The 27,487-nt window shown below is 39.7% G+C and overlaps 2 protein-coding genes and 1 non-coding gene across 3 annotated transcripts in view; all 3 read right to left on the bottom strand.

Moving 5' to 3' along the window:
* Window positions 1-566: 566 nt before the first annotated feature.
* On the bottom strand, window positions 567-15,827 carry PPP1R8 (protein phosphatase 1 regulatory subunit 8). The gene is made up of 7 exons (XM_054571832.1): window positions 15,753-15,827; window positions 13,866-13,926; window positions 9,623-9,776; window positions 8,119-8,339; window positions 6,547-6,691; window positions 2,680-2,744; window positions 567-930 (listed from the first exon to the last, which is right to left on the bottom strand). The coding sequence occupies exons 1-7, from the start codon at window positions 15,806-15,808 to the stop codon at window positions 577-579; spliced, it is 1,056 nt and encodes a 351-aa protein (XP_054427807.1). The 5' UTR covers window positions 15,809-15,827; the 3' UTR covers window positions 567-576.
* LOC129069501 (small Cajal body-specific RNA 1) lies at window positions 12,055-12,220 on the bottom strand. Its single transcript, XR_008529004.1, has one exon. It is a non-coding gene; the product is annotated as a small Cajal body-specific RNA 1 (non-coding RNA).
* A 633-nt stretch (window positions 15,828-16,460) lies between the features above and the next one.
* The window catches only part of STX12 (syntaxin 12), a 39,018-nt gene continuing 27,991 nt past the window's right edge, over window positions 16,461-27,487 (bottom strand). The window contains exons 7-9 of the mRNA XM_054571831.1: window positions 26,181-26,253; window positions 24,819-24,901; window positions 16,461-23,265 (exon numbers count right to left, since the gene is read on the bottom strand). Coding sequence (XP_054427806.1) covers window positions 23,170-23,265; window positions 24,819-24,901; window positions 26,181-26,253 — 252 coding nt within the window. The 3' untranslated portion in view covers window positions 16,461-23,169. The remainder of the gene's footprint in view (window positions 23,266-24,818; window positions 24,902-26,180; window positions 26,254-27,487) is intronic.

Genomic DNA, 27,487 nt, shown 5'->3' with positions numbered 1-27,487 from the left:
AGAAAGGCAAAAGAGAAAAGCCTGACTATTGGACCTCAAAAGCACTGACCCACGAGAATATTTTTGAGTTTAAACTTTAGCTTAACTGAAGAATTCTAAACCCTTTTGATCAACCTCAGATCCATGGCAACCCTTCTGCTCTGTGGGACTTACAGGGATAGTATATATAAATTAGGCTGCAGGACCCACAAGGCTGGTGATGTGACTGTCACCTCCCCAGCTCTGAATTCAACCTGAGGGCCTGGAGTCTATCCCTAGTAAGTGACCTTAAATAAAAAAGATCCTAGAAAGAGGGAGGAGAGGAGAGGAAACGAGAGGCCTGGGAGAGAGGCAGGGCAGTCTACTTAAAAGGATGTACAGAACATTTCTCTGCACTGAAAGTGCTCTGAAGACTGGTCTTTACGGGCTATTTCAACCCCACCCCAAGTTTTGATATTACATGGTTAGGACCCCAGAAGACATTCTGAAAGACGATACTGCACACATGGAAAATTTTTCTCCCTAGTTCATTAGCTCCCCCATTACCCTTCCACCCAATTCCCACCCCATCCCACCCCTCTCCACGACCAAAAAATATCAAATCAGTAAGGAAGGAGTGGGCTTCTTGCCCGGCCAAGCTTCTTTTGCATATTTCTTCTTCTTGGGTTCATTGACAGCTTCAGGGTTATAGACTACAGGGTTTGGTGCAGGATTCATGGTCACTGCGGATGGCACGACAGGAGTCAAGTCCACATCAGGGGCGAGGTTCGGGTAGGGCATGGGCAAACCACCGATGAGTGCTGTCCCGTGGATGCCATGTGGCTGGGAGCCTGCTTCACTGTGTGTGGGGGGCAGACCTCCATAAAGTCCTCCACTGAACGCAAAGTTCTGTATGCGCCTGCTCCCTGATTCTTCCAGGCCCAGGGAGCCAGCGCCCTCCACTCGCTTCTTCTGTGGTTTACAAAGAAGAGAGGAGACAAGAGGTGAGACAGAAGAGTGGTACTAATTAGCTTTTTTATATTCTAGTCCTAAAAAAATTGGGGAAGGCCCCTAAACATTTAGTTTGTTTTATTTCCCAGACAACTTATTTCGCTGTCCTGAAATCTCAGGGTTTGAAGAGACTTTACAGCAGTCATCTAACGTGATGGGTCCACACAAAGTATTCACCATCCCAAGTCACACCAAAAAAAATGGGGAGAGTGTGTGAACTTTTCATAAAGTAAAACATATCCAGTTTGTTTCTGTTCTTTACCCTTAGGTTATCATACCGCCTTACTCTCTCTCTCTTTTTTTTTTTTGGTGTTAAAATGTCCTTTCAGGAAATAGAGGTGATAATGGGTGGTAGCAGTTATTTAAATTTTTTTTGAGGTGGGAGGATAAGAAGTTAGTCTGTTTTCACGTTGGGCGCCCAATTTTTAAACATTAATCTCAGAGCAAAACAAATCTGTAGTGAATGAAAGAAGGTGACTGGCTGCCTGTGTCTGGGAGTGGCAGAGAACTGGCAACAAAGGGAAATAAAGGAACTTCTTGGGGTGAAGGAAATCTAGATCCTGAGTATGGTGGTGGTGACACCGGTGTTCACATTTGTCAAAATCCAAACTGTACACTCGACATGTGTGTATTTTATTGTATGTAAATTATACTACAATAAAACTGACATAAAAGTAAAAACATCTGCTGGTTTTGTACTTTAATGACAATAGAACATTCCAAAAAGAGAGAAACAGGCTTAAGGGAAAATGTGACATGTATGCGCTGGAGCTGCACAGAAAATTTCATCTTATATTTTTTCACACTGGATCCCCCTCACTTCTCTACATCTTTTGGATTAAACAAAGACTAACCAGGAATTTGACATATCAATCTAGTCTAGTATAGTATAAAGACTTTGTATTTTTAAAAGATTTTACTTATTTATTTTGAGAGAGAGAAGGGAGGAGAGAGACATCAATCGGTTGCTTCTCATGTCCCAACCGGGGACCACGCCCACAACCCAGGCATGTGCCCTGACTGGGAATCAAACTGCCAACTTTTGGCTTTGCGGGACAGCACCGAACAACTGAGCCACATCAGTCAGGACTATTCTAAAGACTTGTTAAAAATAAATATAGTATATCTGACTGGCATCTTCCAATTGCTTTTTGAATACCTCTATTTACAGGGACTTCAGTACTTAAAGTAGCTGCCAGGTAGTTCCTCTGTGTGTTAAGCAATCAGAACACCTTTGTAACTTCCACCTCTTGGTTCTTCAATATACCTGGTCTTTAAATCTAATCCAGGTCTGGGCTGGCTTCCCTATAGGAGCCATTCCCACGCACAGAATAAAGACACAGCAAAGGCCGGAGGTGCCATGCAGAAATGCAACAATGCCTTTACCTCATCTAAGAACTTACTCTGAGCCAGAAGGGAAAGACTAAAGAAAGGTGGGTCTCTCTGCAGCCTGCTGGAAGGTAAATTTACAGACTCACACTGCACCATAATTTAGATGCAGCATCAACCTGACTGGTCACCTGCAGCCTTTCTATGGCCCTCCAGGATCCCCTAGACATAGATGGAGTAAAAGTATTTCCACAGGGTTAAAAATGGGAGAGCAAAGAATTTGTTTTAAAATTAGGCACACATTTAACACTTACCTACATATAAAAGAGTGAATTTTTAAACCAGACCAAATGAAATGGCATTTCACAATGTGTTTCCTACCTTCACTGGGACCACTGCAGTCTGTACCATGTTCCGGAAGCGTCCAACTGAAGGATCCACATCCTCTGCAAAAAGACGTGAGGGAAGGGTTAGTTTGGTCGTCTCCTGGGAGGATTAAGGGTATAGTGCTTATCACAAACAAAGCAATCACAACAATTCATATTAAAACAGTAAAATACAGCTAATGCTTCAAGTGTTTACTATGTGCTGGGCACTGGTTAAATCCTCACAAGCCTATGAGGTAAATGCTACTATGATAAACAGTTAATAGACAAGAAAACAACCCAAGCTTAGAGGAATAAAGTGACGTGCCCAGTCACCCTATCAGAGAGTGGAAGAGCAAGGATTAGAGTCCAAGCAACTAGAAATAGGACTGGACCACCGTGCTATGCCGCCTTCCCCAAGTTCTTTCTTATTCCATACACTTTCCTCTTTCTGAGAGGATACATTAAAGAGCAGATGTTATCAATCCAATGCAAGTAATAAAACAATGATATGCCAAGAGGTCACACACCACCTACCTTGCTAATGCCCGCTCATTAGCAAATAACAGAATTAGGGTTCAGATCCATGGCTTCCAACTTAACTTGGCCTTTTGACCTGAACTGCTGTATGCAATCAAGACTTTTACTGAAGACTCTGAAGCTCCCTGTCCAGACAGGGTAGGAGAGTAGCTCCCTTTTCATAGTTTACACACATGTTATTGTACCCTACAAAGCTTCTAGCTTCATTCACTCTGCAGGGAGAAAGAGCTAAGACCAAGAAAAGGATGCGCTTGCAATCAGTCACTCTCTCATGCCTCATTTATTAGACATCAGGCATGAAATGAAGAGCAAGATACTATCCTGCCTTTAAGGAGCTGACAGTTGTAAAGTCAGGTAGGCTACAACACACTGGAGGTGCTTCAAGAGAGGGGGCAAATCTGGGTTTTGGAACACAGAGAAGACAATTGGGCTGGGTCACCTAGGGGGAACAGTTTTCTTGCTGAAGGCTGAGTGTGTGGAAACAGGCAGGCCAACTTACTAGGATCACTAGAAAAAAACTATTCCAAATCCCCTTTATCTTAATGTAGTGCTAGGAAAGGAACTGGTTCCCTAACAGATGTTGTCCATTTTATTTTAAATGTACTGAGGGAGTTTGCTATTTAAAAACAACACTCCTATGAATTCCTTTGGAAAATAAAGATTCCTTATTTAATTTGAATAATTAACACCTGGTTGATTTAAGCTTGCCTTTTCACATGTTAGGATGCCTCTAAAGAACATACCCTGGTATATTCATTGAACAACCAACCTCTGTTCAATGAATGAACGAATAAAGGGCTTCCACGTGAAAGAAGAGGAAAAGATAACCAGATTCAGGAAGGACACAAGATCTCTAAAAAAGGCACCTTGATCTTGATCTTTTCTCATCCCCAAAGACCTGTTCCAATCATCCCTTCCGCAAGGAAAGCTGAATGAAGCACATGAGCAACTGGAGCCTGACAGGGGTGGCTACTAGGGGACGCACCCTGTGCATGCACTAGGCCTAAGGCCTACAGAAGGGTGGGTGCTCGGCCTCTCTGGGAGACCCTGTTCTGTGCTGGCTGAATGGTGGTCAGGCCTCTCATGCTCTCCTCATTCTCTAGCCAGAGGACATATCCAAGACAGAGGATACAACCGTTCTAGATGATCTCTGCTCCTGAAAGATCTACCAACAAATTCCTTGCAAAGTCTACTTCTGGGTATAGGAAAGTTTGCATGGCTAGAAGGCAAAAATTCTGACAGAAAACAGTGGGGATAATGGCTAATATTTATCAAGAGCTTACTGAATGCGGAGCACCAATCTAAAGTATTTTTACATGTCATGCGTTTAATCTTCCCACCAATCCTGTGAGGCCAGTAGTCTTTTAAGTCACTTGACCAAGATCATACAACTACTAAGTAGAGAGGTGGATTTCAAGCCCAGGCCCTCTGATTTCAGAGCCCATACTGTTTAACCTCTGTACTATACTCTGCCTGGATACACTGCCTTAATAAAGCTCTGGGGCAATACTTTTCCAGGAGAAAAACAAAGCAGATCAGATGCTGAGTCCTAAAAGAGACTTAAATGATTGTCTAGTCCAGTAATTCCCAAGTTACTGGCTGTTCCTTAGTACAACAGCTTGTTTAAAACTAGAAATTTTTAAGTCCAATCTCTAGAAACTCTTACTCCATAGGTTCTGGGGCCCAGAAATAAGCCTCCTGAATTGGTCATCCAACCTCTGCCCACACATTTTCCTTGGGCTTCACTACTTTCTGGAGTAAACCATTCCACTTCACACACCATCAGAAAGTAAACTTGTTCCTAGAATGAATGCCCCAATCTCTTTCGCAGGAATCCTTTTAACTTTTCTAAATATAAGAAGAATTTATTGTTTTTGCTGTTGTTATTGTTTTAATCCTCACTGAGGATATCTTTATTGATTTTGGAGAAAGAAGAAGAGGGAGAGAGGGAGAGGCAGAGAAGGAGAAAAGGAGAGGAGGAAGGGAAGGAGAGAGAGAGAAAGAGAGGGAGACAGAGAAATGTCGATAGGTTGCCTCCCTGTATGCACCCCGATCAAACCCATAACCTTCTCCTGCAGGGGATGACACCCTAACCAAGTGAACCACCCAGCCAGGGCTCATTGTTGCTTTTTATACTGAGCCAAATACTTGCTACTCACTGGCTCTGGTTTTGCCCACTGCTTCCTCCTTAAGGTCAGCCCCGCACATATCCAACCACAGTGGCCATGCCTCCTCCCTCTGCTCTCCCTCATGTGTGGTCCATTCCCCTACATGCCAGCATCCAAGGGACTAGGGGACTGTTCTCCATACCTACGAGTCTCCTCCTCCCTCAGGACTATGGAACACATTTGACGGTTAAGGCCATGCTTATACTGAGTAACATATTTGGGTGAGTTCTGCTCAGAAGATAGACCAGTGGGGTTACAGTCCCCCATTTTTCTATTAATCCAATCTTAAACTGCATTTGATTGGTTTTCACACACCTCTAACGACTGAGACTGCATTTTGAATTAACTAAAATCCCTTTATCTTTTTTTTTTCCCATGCTGGAGCATATCTTCGCTATTTAAATAATTGATATATTGAACCTGAATGCAGGACTCAAAAGTGATTCTCACTGCATTTCATTCTGGATATTAAAAGCAACTAGTTAGTCTAAGATTCTTGTTTTTATCCATTAAGACTTATTTTCAAACAAGGTGTTTTGAATACCAATTCCATCTTCGTTGTTATAAACTATACCTCCCAGCTCTATGTCATTCACCTAACAGATTACTTGAGATATAACATGAACCCAATAAACAAATGTTAAATGATGGAACAAACTGGTAAAGTTAGTGGCTTTCCCATAATCTGATGCTCTTACCTTGCTGACATTTCCATACAAGCTTTCTACAAATTACTTTCCTACAGACAGGCAAGTCTTCAATGTGGGTAATAGTTGCAGCAGAAGATTCTCCAGTCTTAAGAGTTACCAAGCATACACAGAACCGCAAAAAGACAATAATGTTCTGCTTTCAAGTAGAGAGAGCAAACACCTATTCTTAACTTAAACCTCCATTTTGACACAGCCATATATTTGATCAGCAGAGGAGAATTACAGCCTTGCTCTGTATACCGAATTATACAGGCCTTGCCTTTAGCTATTTCTTTCACACTACAAATGGATAACGCTTGAGTGTTGAGGGTACTATACCAATGAACTGTAAAAACTCTCTCCCCTTAATATAGTACCTATCATTCTAAATCTTGTTAAGAAACATTACAACTGACCTACAGGTTGTGTACACTACTCTCTGAGGCCACACCTTTTTCATCAGAAGAAACTAGGAAGATACCTCACCTGGGTTGATGATCTCATCATCCTCACTGAAAGTCACCCGTGAGTTCTTCCTCTTCCTCTTTGGTCTCTGAATATCCAGATTCCCTTCCTCAATGGTGAGAGTGGAAATCCGCTTGTTGTGGGCAGTGTTGAACTCTGTCAGGTTCTAGGCCAAGGTTCACAAGGGAAAGACAGGAGTCAGTACACGGAAAATTTGAAGAATATATTACTACATAAAGGGCAGGGAGGCTTAAGGGGCTAACCCTGACTTCCCCAGGTAGAGAAGATTCTCTTCGGGATTCAGAGAAAACTCATTACTGCCCCTAGATTGCTAATATTAACAAGCCACCTTTGATGGAATGCAAAACACCTTCTTTGACTAGTGGGGCAGTGATATTCAAAAGGTGAAGGCCTTGAGCTGAGAACTGGTTATCTGACAAACATCTTTGAGTTGAGGTTTTGAGGTTTTTTTTTTTTAAAGAAAGGCTATCATGTCTTTATGCTGAGAATTAAAGGAATGTGACTGGAAGGAACGCCAAGAATTGTTTTAAAGTAAGAAAACAGATGAGAAAGGATGACTGACAGCTTCTTTCTTTTAAAACTCATAGGGACATTGCCAGTGCACTTACTATTTGGCATTAATGTTTTGTCATTCCCCACTCCTGTGTATGGTCCCATTTCTATTCATAACCATCCATCCATCTCAATGATTAATTTGGCCTCAGCACTGCTTCCTGCCTCTTCCCAATCCTCTGGACTTACTCCGATCTGCATTGCAGTTTGTGACATTCAAAATATCTTGAGAATGAAGATCCAGACAGGACCTCAGATACTAAATTTAAAAGACAGAAAAGCACAGAAGAAGCCTGGAGGAAAAATGGGCAAGAGTGACCGCCATCAAGACCTCTGGCTACAAGGCTACTTCTTAATAACAAAGTAACTTCTAAATTGTATGATTTCCATAAGTGTTTTTCTTCCTAAGGGCTGGGAAACTGCCTTAATGTACTAGTATAGTAAGTGCATGTGGATGATTAAGGAAATGCTTGCATATGGGCAGCCAGGTCCGTAAGAACAAATGCAGTCTAGTTCTATTTAGAAGATTACTGGGCTATTTGGACAGTATCAAAAAAGCTTCAGTCTAAGTCAGTGCTGTCCAATCAAACTTTATGAATGATGAAAATGTTCTCTATCTTTGCTATTCAACATGGAAGTCACTAGCCACATATGACTACTAAGCACTTGAAATGTGGCTAGTAGCTACCACATTGGACAGTGCAGCTAGGGAAAAATTTAACTCCCAGCCTTGGCTTCCAACATCCAGTGACGGTGCATAAGACAACCATGAGTGTCTACTGGCCGGGGACCTAGTCTCCTTGTTATCCCTTGTCATACATAACAAAATTCACACAACACAGCTCTCCAAAGTGTGTCACTGTTGACCACACTATTCTATCTAAGTGGCAAAGGCCCATTACTGAACTCAAGAAAATCTCCTGCTGCTAAGTCACTGGTATTTTAAGCCATACGGAACAGCTATATACTGCCAACACCAGAGTCCCAAAAGACAAAATAATGACATAGACATGGAATTACATCAAGTTCCGTTTCCTCCTCTGGAAGCCCCAGTAAGCCCTTGAGTTCATCATCCTCTCCACCCATCTTCTCATCTCCTTTCACAGCCGATGGCAATGTCTGAGGCTTCTCACGTAGAGTGTATGCCCTTGTGGATGCACCAAACGAGACTGTGGAATCGATGGGAATTTGCTGAGGCTTGTGAGGTTCCAATCGAATGTGACCCAAGAAAGTGCCGTGTGCTGGGAATAACCAAATCAACATGTAAGAGAGAAAAAAGAAAAAGAAAAAACCAACCTGAGTTGTAGAAGGGAGAGCAGCTCCTCCCAGCTTATCAGTTCTGCTTTTTAAAATGAAAATGACACTGGGTCCACTTTGCATCCCTTGTCATGGGTCACAATGAAAAGGAAAACTCCTTCACTGGGTCTTGAATCTCTTCAGTGGAATTCTTACACATCTTCAGACCTGCTGTTACCCCATATAACAAAAAACCACTGCTTGCTCTCTGCTGCCAGACAGGCTTGGCTCCATTCTGGGTGCAGCAGGATTGGCTCCAACCCAGCAATAACCATGCCACCCAAGGCAGGAGACAGGCATTGCTGTGGTCTGACCTCTCCAGCCCCAAGTCTAAGGATAATAGGCCCTGGTGGCAGTTACGCTTGGGTTTTCCCCAGGACATGAAAGGAGTCTGGCTGAAACAGGTGCAATATGAATGCCAAGGCAAGCCAAAATCCTACTGCAGAGTCTGAGTATTTTTCCATGTGTGCATTCTGCATGTTATAAAATGGAGAGAAAAGATGAGATTTGCAAGTTAAGTACTTGTGAGACAAGGCTCTCCAAAACCATTATATAAGCAGACTGGGGTGGGGGTCCGTGCTGGGGAAGTAGGGAAGAGAACATGGTCACCCCAGTAAATAGTATCCTTTACATTTCACACTATATTTATACATGGGAAAAATAAACAAATTTCACGGCTCTATGTAGTTAAGTCTCAATTGCATTTCTGGGATTACCTTTGGCAAAGCTGAAAATCTTATTAGTTGCAGTATGTTCATAAAATTATAATTGATATTATTACTAGTCAAAGCAGAATATGGCTGAGATAAATAACCCATTATAAAAAATTAAGCTTTGTTCGAAAGTATTTTTTTTAATGTGCTGTACCACTATTCTATTACATTAATGGAGCTAATCACAGATAAATTCTGCATGATTTATCATGGTCCTATAAACATTTGGATTCCCATAGTCCCTAGCTCCTGGGTGTTTTTGTTGTTGTTCTCTATATATACCTATTGCCTCCTCCAGGACAGTCCTCCCCCAAACCTTCTCTCTCCAGTCATCAATTATTTCAGGAAAAAAGGGATATCACAGGAGTCAAGAAGGGTTGATTTAAAAACCAAACGAAAACTTCTTCTTGATGAGTAATAAAACACAATTTTGAAACTGAAGAACCTAAAGAGCATTTTTATACCGCCCCCCAAAAATGTGTGAGAAGGGAATGGATGGGATATCAGTTACTTACTGCTGTTGAGATCTATTAGGAAAACTCTTTTCAGATGCTTGTGGTAGACCAAGGCAGCGTGGACCCGAGAGCAAGACTGGTGGTCAATGGTGAAGTCACACAAATCAGGGTTTCTCCCAAATAAGTAATACTTCTTCTCATCAATAATCAGTTTCTAAATAAACATTATATTAAATATTACTCAAATTGTTTCAGCAGGGTTTAGCAAAAATTCTTCCAACCAGACGATGATGAACAGATAATTCCTTGCCAAGGTGAAAAAAAAATATATCCTGTTGTTCTTCAAGATAAAGAGTTCAGAATAATTTACTAGCATTTGGAGGGATAGATGCAATTAATCTTCCTAACTATAGTGGTCAAATATCTAGAGTTGATAAAACAAACTTGTCCTAGTTCTATTAGATGAAAGTAGCCTGCAAGAGGGGTTGTCTTCTGTCCACTGGAAACTTAAGATTTCACTGGATCTTAATTTTAGGTTAAGCAGGGAAGAAGAACACAAAGCATATCTATAAAGTAATGACTGCTTCTCAGAAAACATGCGTCCAAAGGAAGATTATCAACTGGTCACAAAAGGAAGGGGGTATAAATACCGTCTATATTCTAATCATGTCATCATAGCCCAGAAGTACTTTTGGAATACTTGGAACTGATTTAGCTTTATGAAAAACTCACTATGCTGCCCTTATTTTTCTTTTAATCTTAGATCATTAAACCCTGACACATCCTGGCTGTAGACGACTCTAGATAAATTGTTGTTAACACTTCTTTCAAAAATTTTTTTTTTTATTGATTCTAGAGAGAGGGAGGAAAGGAGAGAGAGAGACAGACAGACAGACAGAGAGACAGACAGACATCAAGAGAGGGAGGAAACAAGAAAGAGACAGACAAACATCAATTTGTTGTTCCACTTATTTATGCATTCATCGGTTGATTCTCTTGTGTGCCCTGACTGGGAATCGAACCTGCAATCTTGGCATATTGGGAGCATGTTCTAACCAACTGAGCTAATTGGTCAGGGCTTCTTCCAGTTTTAAAAGCCTACCATTTGACCATTCTAAAGAAGAACACTTATTGGATATATGATGTTTTTCCTTTAAAGGAAAACCTAACAAGTTCTCATTATGCTCTAGTTCACATTCCACATTATACTCCTAATATCCCTCAGATAAGACAGCACAAAGCTGAGCAGAGGCACGGTCAAGTTAGTACAGTGCCAGGCTAGGAATCAAGAGGCTATATTTCATTCCTGACTATGTCACTGAACTTACAGTGAGTTACTACTCTCCTCTATGCTTTAGTGTTGCCCTTATAAAACCAGAAATATACCTCATGCACTGATACCAGTAACAACTGCTGAGTACCTTTGTGCCACACACTGTGCTATGAGTTTTATGCTGTCATTTCATCCTCACAACCACTCTGTAAGGTGGGTAGGTACTTTTATTACTGTTTTTAGAAATGGAAAAATTGAAGCATAAAGAAATTAACACATTCAAGTTCACACAGCTAGATATTTATAAGCTGAATTAGAAATTCAGACGGAAACCGCCTGACTTCAGAGTCTAAGCTTTTTTAACCATATTATATATTTTCTTCACTCTACCTGCATCAAAAAATGCACCATGTGGCAAGGAACATTTTAGTAAGTGAACAAATACTACAGACACACTCTTAATTTTTCTTTAAACAATCACCCAGCTTCTTTCAAGCTTAGCTTTGAAGCTCAATTAGTTCAAGCTAGTATAGGTAAGTGGGCCACCTCTGGGGAAACCCTGTCCAGCAGAGTGCCCATCCGCTGCTGACAGGGCTTATTCTAGCGCCATACTACGCTACTAGGCAGCACCAAGAATGAACAGCCTGACAGCTCAACAAGACAATCATCCCTATGTCTGCTTAGACCCAAGCTGTAAGACTTGGATTAAATATAAGACATTGCTTCAGAATTGAGAGAGCTCTGGAATTTCAACATCTTAGTCTCTGGGTAACATCTGTGCAGACTGAATCTCACTGCATTTCTCATTCATTTTTATATGCACACAGATTACGCCCTCACAAACTAAAATTTGCTAACCACAGTCCTCATTGGCTAGTCCCAAGGAAATGGTATGTAAGACCACCAGCTCTCGGGTTCTAACATAACACTGACCAAATTGCTATGATTCTGAGATGCCAAAGACATATCAGAGATCTAGGTGTTTAGAGGGGGGAAAAGCATGAAAGGGCCTTCAAATTAAATATATACAATCATTATTAAAGGCATCTCAATTATAAAAACATGACCATGTAGCAGAAAATAGTATGTCATAGAATTAAGATCTGTTAACTCCTGGACAATGTGCTTCTTCTGTCCAGGTAAATGAAATAATGCATTGGTCTTTCGATAGTCACTAAAGCCACAATTTCTTGATTAGCTATGGCTAGTACCATTATTCAGTTATGCCAATGAGTTATAACTCAGAGTATGTCTTTACACACTCAGCTTAAAAGACTCATAGCTTTTGTTTTAATATTGAACTTCTTAAACCCAGCTATCACAACACATCACAAGCCTTTGACACAAGGCTAGGATATAGATAGTTTGGTTAGTATCAAGTGCTGCCTAAATCCTTAAAAATAAGCACATCTCAGATCTATTCCTCTCTAAAAAAGCACAGTGATATCTAAAGATTGTAACTGACAATTGTGTGGCAACTCAGCACACCTAAGAGCAATGAAAGACAGAGAACACTATCAGGTAACGGACAACTGTAATTAGAGGGATGTATGACAATTGATAGCACTTTGAAAATATAAATTATTTCACAAAGGAATATGATATTAAGGCTAGGAGTTTTCTGTTTCTTCCTGTTGCAAACTGAAGATTTACTGAATTCTAGTAACAAAACAGATTCTTATGTCTTCAAAGCTTCATGCTATTTAGCAACAATATTTTATAACTGTGAAACAGTCTACACTTAAAAATTTTTAGACATTTTAGCAAAATTATTTCACTGAATAATCTTGATGTTTTGTAACTTTTAAGACAGGAAAACTCTATACAGATAATGAATGAATTATAAAACTGTGCACCCAAAACATATAATTTTATTAAGTAATATCACCCTAATTATTTTTTACTTATAAATATAAATAATTTACTTATAAAAAAATAAAATAAAATAAAAAGATAGAAGATCCCATAACAAAGGGTTCTAAGTGACTGACTGTGGGCATGATGAATTAATTAAAAAATTCATCACAACTCATTCCTTAATACTTTGTAAAATACCAGAGTATTTCTACAATATCCTGAAATGACAACAATATATTTATAGAACATCATTCAGAAGATCTTACAGATAGCTTTTCAACCGTGGAGTGATGTTTTTACTATATACACTCAAAAGTGGGACCCTGAGCCTAAATCCTATTTGAAAAAGAAAACAAAAAATTGGTCTAAGACATGGAGATTCACAACTCCATGGTCAGAGCAGACTTAATCTCCATTCTTGGTAAATAAATGGTGCCATAAGAATTAAAAAACAAAACAAAACCTTATACAACCTACTAGCTAATCAGAATTTATGTTCTCTTCAAGTTTTATGTGGTGTTCATTCCAGAGACTTGTAAGAAATCTGGAATTCTGCTAAACTTTTTCTCTATAGTACTTATTTCAATTATCGTTGAATTTTTTTTATGTGATGTCTTTTCCACCAGATAATTTGAGGACAGAAACCATGTTTAGTTCACTGCTGTAATCCCTATGCTGAGCACAGTAACTGGAACACAGTAAGCACTCAATGTTTTGAATAAATCAATAAATTTTATCAGCATTCCATTCTCTTCATTAAAGGGCTCAAGCCTGAATATCGTAACAGCAACTTAAAAGTTAAATTTAATCTACATCATTCACTTGTTTCTTCAGGTTATTGCATATTTTGCATCTTTTACACAATTCCATGTACTCATAGAGAGGGAATTCACTAAGTTATAGGGCTTCCAGTTTGATTAGGGCTCATAGGTTCATGATCTATTAAAATCCTTCATTTGGAAGGTGAAAGAAGTCACAAAAAACTGAGTGTCTATGGGAGATAAGAGGTATGAGTGTGTTATATCACCATGTGCTTTTAATAGAAAAAAAATCAGGATGAACAAAAGTAGCACTGCTGGAAAACAAAGCATAGGAGAGGGGGTGGAAAAGTGAGCCACTGGGAAAAAGTCTTCAGTGTGGTTGGGAAAAAAGGGAAGACATGTATTTCCATACCTCAATTAGTTTGTCTCCTTTGACTACATCCAGATGTAATCCAGGCGGGGGCTTACCTGCCCTGAAAAATAAAAGGGAAAAAGCATTTTCAGGATGAGTTCATAAATATCATTTACAATTATTGTCCCATTCAGCACTGCAGCTCTATCAGCCTATAATTAGTTCATGTTCAAGCAGAAATGTCATTTACCGCACTGTTATTACAGCTCCTTTCTAAGTTTGACACTTACTTCCCCAGTGAGTCAATTGTTCTAAAACAGACTTTAGTGGATCTGTATTTAGAGCAGCACCAAAGAAACCTGTATTTTAACACGGGCTATCTATCTCAGAAAGAAAGCAGCATGGAGAGTGCAAGGACTAGAGCTGGGGCAGTCTGGTCACTTGAATTTGAATCTAAGCTTTGCCACTAACACTAATACCATATAAAGGTTGAATAAATCAGGTGGTGTGTTGAGCTGATCAAGATCAATCTCATCACAGAATAAGCAGAGCTCTGAGACCAAATCAGAGGTACATAATTAGGGAATTCAGGCAACCCAATACCATGTCCATGAAACCAGGTAACAATAAATACAAGAGCTGCTTCTTACCCTTAAACAGGTCATGCTATAATGGCTTTTTTAAGGGAACTTTTCTCTACATTCCTATAACCACAGCATTCAAGGAGGATACACAGGTCAAAGCATCTAGCAAAGTTCCTGGTGCTTAACAGACTGAGGAGATGCTAGGTCATCTGTCTACTGGATAAGTTTACTGCCCTAGTCCAACTTCTGAAATCCAAGCAGCAGGCAACCAAAACTGACACAAAATTTGTAGACTGAAGCAACTGGCTGTTACAAAAATGCAAAGAGACCCAGAAAACAGCCACATATTCACTTGCATCCTGTGCTCCTTTGAAGTTTGTCCTTACATTTGCTTTCAAAAAATGTATCTGTCTATCTAATAGAAGAGGCAACATAGTCATCTCACAATTCTGCCCTAACTCCTCTATGGCAGTTGCTGAAAGGACAGTGCATTGCACAAAGGCCCATTTTGTCTGCGGAACAGGAAAAGCAATGTTACATCCAAAATACGCTTTCTGAACCCCTACTATGTGCCTGGCTAAGGCCTAGGAGCTGGGAACATAAAGATGCATTATACAGCCCTTGCCCTTGAAGATCGCAACATAACAGGAGGCAAAGAATAACATATAAACAATACCCTGTGGTGAATTGCAGCAGAAATAGCTCTAACTCAGATGGGTCTTCTTGCAAGGCAATTCATAATTATTCATCTTGTACTCTGCTCAAAGACTAAATGAAATTATTCCATTATTCCCAAGAACTGGAGAAAGGATGGGTTCCTTCCAACAATTGCTGATGCCTACTTATGCCCGGCTTCGCGCTGGTCCCTGAGCATACAGGGTAGATCAGAGCCATCCCTGCCCTCAGGGAGCTCCCAGTTTGCGAGAGACAAACAGGTACCGGGCCGGGGATGCAACACAACGGAGGGATACGGGGCTCTGAGGTTGGGCTCAGGCCGGGAAGCTAGCTCGTGCGCGTTCGGGACAGAGAGCAGCGGGGCAGGTTGGGTGCCCCGCAAGAGCACCAGGCATTCAGTCAGGAGTTGAAGTAAGTTCAGGGCTACGGCCCCGAAGCGCCCCGGCAAACGGCTCGTTGCCGGAAGGGCTGCGTAAGTGAGCGCCTCAGAATCTCCCAACTCTGGGTTTCCTCAGTGCCTGGGCCCGGGCTCCCGGTTCCTCCACACGCCGTCCGGCCCGACAAACTGTTCTGCCTCATCAGTCCCAAGGTATCTGAACCATTCGGCTCGCTGCGAGAAATGAGCTGCCCAGCCAGTTCCGGCCAAGCCAGGCCAGGCCAGTCCACCCCTGGTCGCCCCGCCACTCACCACGTCGGGCAGTCGAACAGCGGGAGGCTGGAGCCAGAGTTCGCGGCTGCCGCCATCTTGCGTCTCCCCCTCCCATTTGGCGGGCTCGAAGCACGCCGGGAAACTGGAAGACTTAGAGGGGAGAGGCGGCGTCCCAGTATCCTGTGCGTACGCGCGAGCGCGCAGGCGCGCGCGCGCACGCACAGGGCGCTTGTAGTGGAGGTGGAGATAGGGAAGTAATTTTGAGGGGTTTCTAAGTGTTTGAGACTGTTGGCTTTCTTTGGAAGAGTCTCCGAAGACTAAGGCTTTCCGTAGCTGGGAGGTGTCTAAGGAAAAGGTGCTTGTAAGGAGGGATGTCGGTCTCCCCATACGTCCTCTTGCAAACACCCTGCTGAGCTCTTAAGTCTCGCATCTTCATCCTTGCACCCCAACCTAGAGAGGAGCTAGCGCGCAGAGCTCAGAGATTGCAGTGATAACTCATTCTGTCTCTCTTCCGGCCCTTCTCTGCAGAGCTGCAGGCTCACTTCCCCTTTGTAATCCAAATCTTGGCCTTCTGGGTTTATGTAAATTACATGGGAATCTGTTTTAGGGGGTCACGTATTTTGCCGTGTACAATGCGCTCCTGTGTATAATGTGCATCCACGGTCTTGGCCCCAAGTTGAAAAAAAATTTCATTTTAATATTTTAACTCATTTATTTTTAGATACTTGTTTTTTTGTATTACGAAGGAATTTTAGCAGGCATTTTTTTTTAACATTTTATTGTAACAAATAATTAAAAAACACAAGCACAGATACAAAGTATTTCAGGTACTACCCATGTGTAATGCATATCCTTATTTTTCCCTCAAAAATTTGGGCAAAAAAGTGCACATTATACACGGTGAAATAGTCTGTTAGTGAAATAAAGTCTGGACAAGCTGGAGCCAGGAACGATCCGACCAGAAGGCAGGCGTCCAAATCTTCAGTAGTAATCAAACTGTGGTCCCTTTGGATTGTTAAATTTTGGTTATGGTGACTAAATCATGAAAGGAAACGCTATTCAGGCCTGCCCTGGGCCAACAGCTAGTTGAGAGACCACCAGCAGGGCCTCTGGTTATAATGGCTTTGTCTATTGGGTGCTTACTTCTTTGAGCAAGTATGTATTTTATATGAACCATCTCATTTAATCCTCACAACACTTTTGAGATAGGTATTATGACAGCTGAGCAGAGGTTCAGAGAGATTGAGTTGCCCAGCCTCGCCCTAGAATGAGGGGTAAGTGGGATTCAAACCTAAGTCTGTATGATGCCAAAGGCCATGCTCTTTAATCACGATTGTCTCGCACAATTAGATGTTGATACGATCATATTATCATGTAACTGATGCCCAACACTTCACTTTTATAGAAAGCATGGGTTATCTGACCTGTTTTTTTTGTTTTTTGTTTTTTTTAAAGAAACTAATTGAAAATTGTTCACCCAAGAAGAGTCACTGCACATGATCAGGAGTTCCTTCTTTTCTTGATTCCCTGCTACTGGTCCTCTGGATTTTAAATTGAACATCAACCTGTTCGATAGACTTTATCCTAGCCCTGGCTGGTGTGGCTCAGTGGCTAGAGGGCTGGCCTGTGAACCAAAGGGTCACCTGTTCAATTCCTAGTCAGGGAACATGCCTGGGTTGTGGGACAGGTCCCCAGTAGGGGCGCAAGAGAGGCAACCACACATTGATGTTTCTCTCCCTCTCTTTCTCCCTCCCTTCCCATCTAAAAAATTAAAAAAAAAAAAAAAAGATTTTGTCCTTAATGACAGGGATCAAAATTTATTTACAACATAGTATTAACTTGGATTTTAAAATTATCAACTCTTGGGCAGGTAGGAGAATCACTTCTGGCTTTCAAAAGCACAGTAAACTCATCCAGCAAGGATATTAACTGATCAGATGACTTATCAAATATCCTCCTTTCCAGTCTTGTGATTCTAAAGATTAGGCTGATCAGGAAAATACAAATTCTAAAGCTGGTTTCAAGTAAACAGGTTTTGACTTTCCTTTTGAGCGCAAGGACATGATTCTTGAGAAGGAATTAAAGTAGTCTCAAAAGCAGTTTGAGTGTAACAGAAAAGAATAAGTTTCTTTTATTTACAAAGGTTGTGCAGGCCTTTGAGGTTCTATGTTCCTTTCAGGCATGAGGCACTGTTGAAGCCATTTCTAGCTATGAGTGACCTGGTAACATCTATGTCAACCTTGACTTTTAATTTAACTTCCCTGTGTGGTCCATTATTTAATCCCTTCTATTGCTGACTATACACCCAAGAAATCTAAAGTTGTATTTTTACCCTTGTAATTCTTTACTCCTTGGTCATGTTCCCTGCTTTCAGCACAGCTGATATTCACACTGGCTTGTGATGTGAAGGCATCTTACACTTACCTAAGCCTTATAAAGCGAGCAGCTCATTGATTGGGCACCAATGATGTCTGCATAGATCAGCAAACTGGAGGGCAGCAGTCTAGACCCTTAACCTTTGGATGTGGAAAGGCTGATTGGCTAGCTGCTTTTGGATTTTGGTAACTCAACAAAGACAGATTAATTTCTTAAACATTGAGACTTCCTTAGAATAGAATCTAAAACATTAGGAGCATATTGATGTCAAAAAAACTTTCTCTTTTTTCTTAAATTTTATTTATTTTTAGAGAGGGGGAAAAGTGAGGGACATATTGACGTGAGAAACATCAATAGGTTTCCTACTATATATGCCCCGACAAGGCACTGAACGCCCAACCAACTGAGCCACATGGGTCAGGGCCAGAAAACTTTCTTAAAAACAAAGTAATCAGCCTTGGCTGGTGTGGCTCAGTGGACTGAGTGCTGGCCTGCAGATAAAGAGGTTGCAGGTTCGATCCCCGGTCAGGGCACATTGCCTGGGTTGCAGGCCAGGTCAATTGGGGGTGTGTGAGAGGTAACTGATCCATGTTTCTCTCACACAGTGACGTTTCTCTCCCTCTCTTTCCCCTCTCGAAAAAATATATTTCTGCAGAAGTGATCAAATGGAGACACAAAAAAGAACTGTGTATATAGATAGTACAAGCAGGAGGCTTCATTTATCTTGGTGGTTAATGAAAAGTTCACAAGGTACTAACAAAAGGACATTCATGAAAAATTGGGAAGAAACTGCCACTACTCCAGATTTTTAGAGAAATCTTCATGAAAGAGGTGGTGAGTAGGACAGTTTGTATCAGTGATTCGTGGAGACAGTGTCTAGTGTCAAAGGGTGTGGTTTTTAAAAAAGATTTTATTTACTTATTTATTGAGGAGGAGAAAGAGGAGAGAACATCAATGTGTTTGCCCCTCAAGTGCCCTCCACTGGAGACCTGGGCTGCAACCCAGGCACGTGCCCTGACTGGGAATCAAAGAGGCAACCCTTTGGTTCACAGACTGGCACTCAAACCACTGAGCCACACCAGCCAGGGCAAAAGGTGTGGTTTTGAAGTCTGAGTCACTTGAGATCAAATCCTGGCTCCATCATTCCTAAACTGTCTGCCTATGAGCAGGTTACTTACTATGTCTCATTTTTCTCATCTATAAAAAGGGGACAAGAAAAATTTATCTCCAAAATGGTTTTATGGGTATGAGATATTAAACACAAAACATAAAACATTTAGCACAGTAAATTGCTGGTAGCAAGAGCTCAAATATTACCCTACAAATAACCATTCACATGTAGAGCAATTCCTGAAGCCTTTCAATTTATGTAGCAGACTGCCATTCCTGGCCTCAACTGCTTCAGTTATAGTGATGGGGATAATCTAAAAGAGCGGTTCAGAAGTTAGAAATGTCATGGACCAGGAAAAAATGTATAGGAATGTCGATTTTTAATTTGCCAACTAAATACGTTTAAAAAATGAAGACTGCCAGAGTGCACTTTCCCTTTCCACCAAAGACTGAAGACTATGCCTTCCAGACTGAGCTGGAACGCAGAAGACATCTTGCCAAAGTGGAGTGGAGCAGACCGGGAGCAGACTGGCGCCAAGCACAGCAGGCCGTCGTGGAGCAGAACGGAAGTGGCTGGAGAGGGCCTGGCCCCAGAGTTATTCCACAGCAGTACTGTTTTCAGAGCCGTGCTATATTGCAACTGAGCTGTTTTGCACTGAACAAAGTTTCCTTCTTTACCATATGCCCCCCACCCCCCCAAAAAATAAAAAATAAAAATGAAGACTGCCATCTAACATCACCACCTTTTCATTTTTATAATCTTGAAATACCCTTGTTTTATTTTTTTATTTTTTTTAATTTATTTACTTTTTAAATACATTTGTCTCTGCCTTCCCCCCACCTTGAAATACCCTTGTTTTAAAAAGTGGAAAGATCATTAGCTCAGCCTCAAAGATGGTACTTTAAAAAGCCTACTATATCATTTTTCTCATGTCTCTATGGACTGGTAAAAGCTGGGTCCTTAATCACAGTTCAACATTAAAAACTCTATTATTTCAAGTTTCTCTTTAAAAATTAACTGCTACATTGTCAATCAAATTTCATTTTGGGTAAGTGTTTAAAATGAACTATTCACTTGGCTTAAAAGTAGGATCAGAGGCTGGGAATCAAAACCTTTTTAACTATTTCCTGGTTATATGGAGATTTCAAAGTAGTTGTGTTTCATAACACTGGAAGGCAATACTGAAAAATCTTCGAAACCTAGAGATACCAGGAAACAGGACAGTTTGAAAATTGAACTGGGTTCTAGTCTGAATTTAGTGATCAAAAACAAAAGCCTCATCCCCATGACTGAGGACAGCCTCTGAACAGAAGAAAGACAAAACTGAATGAAGAACGCTCGGGGTGTTTTACTTTGCACTGACTGATAATTTCATTTTGATATTTTTGCCCAATAGTAAGGCAGTGTATCACCACCCCTTAGCAAAACAAGGCAAATCTATCCTGGAAACATCAGCCTAGCAGCTAGCAAGTTCTTGTTCTGGAACATTCCCAGAGAAAGTAGCCAGCCTGCCATTTCTACTTTACCATATACAGTACTACAGTTTTAATTTACTTCATCTGTCCAGCACTTCTAGAGCATTCCATAAAGGAAGGAGAAAAGAGGAAAAGGAAAGGAATACAGAAGCAAACAGAATTTATATGTTCAGACCAAACCCCTGTGGTCCTTATAATCAGAGAATTTCACAGCTAGGAGAGAGCTGTTGGTAAAACTTGGGACCTAGGGGTTAAATGACTTGTCCAAATACCTACAGCAAGTTAATGGCAGAGCTAAGATTCTCTAGGCTCAAGTCTAGTTTTTGACCTCCAATCCAATGGTTCTCAACCATGGCTGTACATGAGAATTAGCTGGGCCTTTGAAAAGTCCCTATGCCTAGGTTATATTCCAAACTAACTCAATCAGAATCTTGTGACAGGAGAACCCAGCTATCAGTAATTTTCTAGTTTCTAATGTGAAGCCACGGTCAAGAACCATTGTTAGTGATGTTCTTGACAATGATGGTCAAGAACATCATTATATGGACCATGGTGCTCAAATGATGAACAAATCACAGATAAGGATTCTATGAACAGGTTTTTAGGACCATCTAGCCTCTTTGAAACGGCCACAAATTCCAGGCCATTCAAATTCTAGGCCAAGTTCATATTTGCAACCTATGGCCACTATTACCATCACGACTGGATTCAGATTATAGAACTGAACTACAGTGGCTTCATTTTACCCAAACTGCAACAGTTTTTCACCGCCAAGACTTTTTCTTGCCTGGAATGTTACAAATGATGTATCTAAATCCACCTATAATTTGGAGCTGAAGGGGCACTGATCACAGAACCAAGAAATCAGCTCTGAAGTTGCTGCTTGGGTCACTGTGACACCCCAATAGCTCCATCCTGTTTATCAAGGAAGGGACTGCAGCAGCGCCTATTCCACCCCGAAACCAATCCTCCCCTGATCTCCAGTCTTCTTGCAGGTTCCAATTTTTCTAAAGGACAGTGCATTACCTAATATCTACTGCATTAGGATGTTAACTCATAAAAACTTACTACAAAAGTTTTTAAAATGTTTATTTGTATTAAGTGGGTAGAATGGTGCAAGAGTGCAAAAAAAAACTTATGCATTTGGGCCCTTGTTTCCCTACTGTTCACATTAGTAAAAGAAGGTTAAGTAACATTAAAGGGAATGGAAGAAATTAATATAAATATATCCAGGGTAGTCAAATCCTCTAATTCACTTAAGGACGAACTGAAATTGTTGGCCCAATTCACATTTATGTGAGAGCTTAAAGAAATCACATTCCCTTTAACTGTTCTAAACCCGTGAAAAAGGGAAGTGAACAATATTTATATTACAAGACAACAATCTTTTATTGAAACTTTTTTTTTGTTGTTTAAAACTATGGGAGATTAATTTCTTGTTCATAAATTAAGTCTAACTTTACTACTCCAAACCAGTATTATTTACAAAAATGAACCTTTTCTTTGCTTTATCGCTAGGTTCACAGCACTAAATTTTAAACCAACTTCAGTCTAGCTTTTAAAATCTTCCTGCCATCAAATGCCCAGCAACCCTTATAGGGCAGGGTGGTATTTTGACCGCAACATTCATCATTCACCAGAAATGCAGAACCACAACTGAACAACAACAACAAAAGTATTAAATCATTCCAAACAATTCCTATTGACTTTCCAAAAGCATGCTTTGTCTAATTATCCCTTTCTATACAGGCAGGTGGTAGAGGGACACCTTGGAGTATAGTAATGTTAATTAAATTAATCTCTTCAAAAAATGAACATGATGGTTTAGTGTGTATATGGATAAACTGCTGTGGATGACACTAGTAGACAATAAAGTAAACTTTAAACCCAGATTAACAAGTACCTCAACAACTGCAAGCTCAAATAGATACTTCTCATTTAATCTGGACCACATGTGCAATTATTTACTTTCTACTTAAATACACTGCCAAAATCTTTCAAAGCAGACAGAGAATAGGCTTCTTAAAAATTCAACTTAAAATGTTAAATAATAAAAATTGCTGGCTTATTATACAGTTTCTGACAAATTCCAATATGCTAGGTGCCAGAAAGTAATTCTATCTCAGTTGCTAGTAAAAAGGTAAATCTTGTATACACATAAAAAGACAATTTACAAGTCTGTAGTGTCACCTGTTAAAACAAGAATATCTAGAATGGAGTTTTCAGTAAACATTCGGGATAAAGAGCAATTGGAATAGAAGAGAAAGCAAAATACACACAAATTAATTCCTAATTTGAGAAATCAATAAAATGTATACATAAACTGATAAATACTGCCTCTATAGGTCACTAATTCCAAGGACTGGTTAGTAGTTTCTAATTAAATTATTATAAGACGTTCTGATATATGCTCTCTTCTTGTGATCAGTTTGTTCTGGAAGACTCCAGCAAGCACTTGCCCTTGAAAACAGTTCAGTGGGAGAAACTGAGGCAATCATTTTCCATAAACTAGCCACATAATAAGTGCGAAGACAGCAGCAATCACTGACAGGACAAGCACCAGGATACAGATCTTCTTGCGAGATTTTTTCTGAGAAGAGAAATTTGTATGGAAGATATTCATGAAACAAGTGAAGTTTTCTATTCCAACAGTGCTTCATAAATCTGCCTCCTAGTAATTCAAAATTAACTCTATCCATGAATGAATATGCAGAGACCCGCCCAATATCTTAACAGTTATCAGAGCTAGGCAGGAGTGCAAGTTTTAATTCCAGGCTCCCAAAATACAATATAGCTAAGCATTATTTGCAATAAAATAAGTTAATGTGCATGTGTATATTAATAAAGGTTTTATACCTATTATAAGATTTTATGTTCATTATAAAAAATACAGGCAGAAAGAAAATAATCACCCACAGATAAAGTTGTTGACATTTTGATTATGTTTTCTCCTGATATTTTATCTATACAAATTGTTATTTGATATAATTGGGATCATACTGTATGATGTTTGATGTTTTTCTCACTTAACATTTTAGCATAAAAATTTTGTTATTATAAACTAACTCTTCATAAACATCTCTTTCAATTCCCACATAATATAACATTGAGTAAACACAGATAATTTACTTAATTGTTCCTTTGCTGCTGGATACTAAAGTCATCTCTCAGTTTTTAAAAGGAGAAACATTGTTATTAAATACAAATTTAAGAACATTCCCAGGTAAAATTTAGCTATCCTAGGAACAAGAAAAATGACTGGAATTCTATTTACTTCTAAAAAACCATGTAACATCACATTGAGAAATGAAAAGAACCTCATTCACACTATTTGTACACAGATAAAGAGCTAGGTAAGTCATAAAACCAGTTTCAAATAATATGTAAAAGAATGTCACTTTACAGAAAGTAAAACAATTAACCCCTATTTATTCATAGATTAAAAAAAACCCAAAATGATAAGTCCCTATTCACAAATAAATATCCATCCTCTAAGGACAATGGCAACAGAAAGTATCTACAAAGTCCTACTTCGTATCAATTGTTATCCTAACTGAAACAAAGTTCAACTGTTTAGGATATAAAATTAGCCTTAAACCAGATTTATGTATCATGCTAGTTTATGGGGTTAGCTCTGTAGCTAAGAGGCTTTCATATAAGTTTGTTCAAGGTTTGATGTCTTTCTGTAGATCTTTGCAAAGGAAAATACTAAAAATGGAACTGGGACTACAATTATGTCTTCTTGCCTCCAACTGAAGCCCAAGCAATGGGCTGCAACGGTTCTTAATGTGTCAGTGTATCCCAGTGATTTTCAACCAGTGGCACAATGTTTAAAACATGCAACACCTGACTATTTAGTCAGGGGCACTGGCCTCTTTTCCCTTAGACTGTCAAAAAAAAAAGAAAAAAGAAAGAAAGAAAGAAAAAAAAAAAGACAACATGACAATAGCCAGTGTGAATAAATCAAAATTATACCATATTTTTGACAGATAAGCAACAAATATAAATTTTTTGGTGTGCTGCAAAATCTTAGTGATTAGTTTATATATGCCATGAGATGAAAAAAGTTGAAAATCGCTAGTATATTCTGATGGCCCATAAAGTCAGTAACACAAAGCGACTTTCTCTGGTACCTTCTTTTACCTGATAGTAGGCAGCTCGCTGTAACTGGTCAGTGGCTCTTTCCACATGCACCTCTGAGCTTTCCACATTGGCTTCTATGCTGTCTGCAAAAAAGAAGGGCAGTAGATGTTCTACCAAACTCAGATGTTTCAAGACTGCAAATTGAACAAACTTCTTATCTTATGGGTCCTGGTTTCACCACCACCATTTCAACTATTTAGCTATGAAATCAAAAGTTACTAACCCTATAAGAAACAGCCCTCTTCTTTGGAAATAAACAGTGACATGTTAACAGGGAAGGGTTATGAAGTATGCGGCTTACCCAAAAATGGTTCAGAAAAAATTCTAACATTTCCTCTATTAAAATTAGAGAGACAGTTAACCTGTTAATAGCCATGGACCAGCTCTGACAAAAGACTGCTCACATTCAGGTATATCTGTTGGAATTTAGTATTAATTTCCAGATGGCTATTTCTATAATTATCTAAAAGAGAGAATAGCCAGGTGCCATAGTACCCCAGAAGCCTCAGCTTCTTGTTTACATATGAACATTCCAACCTGCTGCCCCCAGCTAATTCACAGGAGTGGGCACTTTTTACTTGGGGATTCCACAGCACCTATCCCAGAACTGACCCTGCTTCACCTTCTCCCATCCCCTTTGTCTACAGCTAATGTAATCCTTTCAGAAAGGCTTACATCTTTTTCCCCACTATCTGTTATGTACAAACACTGGCAAAACTCCAGGACGATGAACATGTTGCCTTCCCTTCCTCGCCATGCTGCTGGTGGTTTAGACTCCAGGTCCCAAGACTGGTCTTCTTTTTTTGCTAGCAATGGCCTAATAAGTCCTTTTCTTTTAAAAAACACTTTCAGCCATGGAAGTTAAAATTTTTTGCTTAACACATTATATATATATACCTTATACATATATAATGTGTTAAGCTATATATATACACACATACAGAAAGAATGAGAGCATATAAAAAGCAAATGAGGTAGAATGTTAACAAGAGGTAAATCTGGGTAAAGATTATAAAGGAGTTCCTTGTAGTATTTTTATTTTTGCAACTTTTTATGAACTTGAAATTATTTCCAAGTAGGAAGCTTAAAAAAGGATTTACTAATCCCATAATTGTGAAAATTTCTAGAAATAAAAGCTGGGAAGCTGACAGCTATTTCCCTAAAGAGCCAAAGTAAATGGAGCTGACTATTCTTTGAGGTCTTACTTTGACTTCTATATTTGAGGACCTAAGAAAAATGCTATGAAACTGAACTTAATAATATTTAAATGGCACTCCTAAATTCCTAAGACACACTTTATTGACTTCTTTCCACACAAATACTACTGACTCACCTTTAGTTAAAGATATTAATAATACATACCGATCAGATCGCCTTGGTCATGGATCATCATAGCTAAATCCTTAAATATCTGATTGACATCCAAAATGTCAGCCTAAGGGACACAAAAAACAATTAACTAACATTAAGCAACATTTTAGAGATTTATTTCCTTTACTTAATTAAAGTTAGTAACATAGCACATGTGTTTTTAAGGCTAAATCATATACAAAGTTCAATAAGCACTTCGTAGTGTTAGCTACTATTAACTACTACTTAACTGGTCCTCCTGACACCCCAGTGAGACATGTATTATCTCCATTCTACAGAAGAGAAAATTGGGCTCAGAGAGGTTTAATAACTTATCCCAAGGTCTCACAGCTAGCAAGTGGCCAGGCTGAGAATTAAAAGTTCATGATGTTTTACTTACGTTACTATGCCTCCTTTATATTTAAATTAATCATTTAGTAGCTCTACGAAGTAAGTATCTTTGAAGATAATGAAGCTCAAAGAGGTTATGTAACTTGTCCAGTCACATAGTCTGTCAGTGAGAAAACTAAACATCACAGCTAGGACTGTATCTCTAAATCCCATGCTTTTTCTTTTTTTTTTTTTTTAAACTTTAAAGACACTTGCCATACTTGGGACAGTCTGCTAGTTGATGTGGATACAAAAGGGCTTAAGAGCTAACTGGGAATTGAGGGGATTAACACACAACAATATAAATAAGAAGGGCTTTTTATGGGAAATGACTAATAAAATGGTGTAGAGGAGAAAGACTTTGCAGAAGAGGTAGGACTTGAGTTGTGCCTTAAAGCTAAAGAGAAGCCATATAAACAGAAAAGAAACCGAGATGTTAGAGCAAATACGCCCAGCTTGGCTAAAACATAGATATGATATTGTGATTTATAATAAGTATGTATTTGGTCTTCATCCCAGTACCACCACAGAGCTCCTAAAAACCCTTGGAATATCCTAAGTGATAAAAGATAAAAGTGGTTTTTTTTTGTTATTTATTCATAACAAGGCCCATGTAACACCCCAGGGTTTATTCTAAAGACTTGACTTTTGAGGCTCTGACCGGTGTGCTCAGTGGGTTGGGTATCATCTAGCAAACACCCAAAAGGTTCAATGCCCGAACCGGGCACAGGCCTGGGTTGTGGGCCAGGTCATTGGTTGGGGGCATGCGAGAGGCAACCAATCAATATTTCTTTCGCCCATCAATGTTTCTCTCCCTCTCTTTCTCCCTCCCTTTCCCTCTCTCTAAAAATAAATAAAATCTTAAAAAAAAAAAAAAGATTCTAGATAGCCCCTAAGGACAGGGGGACAGTTGCCAGGGGAACCAATCT

Source organism: Pteronotus mesoamericanus, unplaced genomic scaffold (genome assembly GCF_021234165.1).
Source record: "Pteronotus mesoamericanus isolate MK-2021 breed Mesoamerican mustached bat unplaced genomic scaffold, CSHL_Meso_final contig_221, whole genome shotgun sequence".
Taxonomy (NCBI): Eukaryota; Metazoa; Chordata; class Mammalia; order Chiroptera; family Mormoopidae; genus Pteronotus; species Pteronotus mesoamericanus.
The sequence above is the reverse complement of the archived record's forward strand: the minus strand, read 5'-3'. Positions and strand labels throughout refer to the sequence as shown.

Bases quoted from the DNA above. Each gene is read 5' to 3' on its own strand.
- PPP1R8 (XM_054571832.1), bottom strand. From the start codon at position 15,808: ATGGCGGCAGCCGCGAACTCTGGCTCCAGCCTCCCGCTGTTCGACTGC. The intron at 13,927-15,752 runs GTGAGTGGCGGG...TTTATTTTTCAG, and splicing joins CTGTTCGACTGCCCGACGTG to GGCAGGTAAGCCCCCGCCTG. The intron at 9,777-13,865 runs GTATGGAAATAC...ATGTTTATTTAG, and splicing joins AAGGAGACAAACTAATTGAG to AAACTGATTATTGATGAGAA.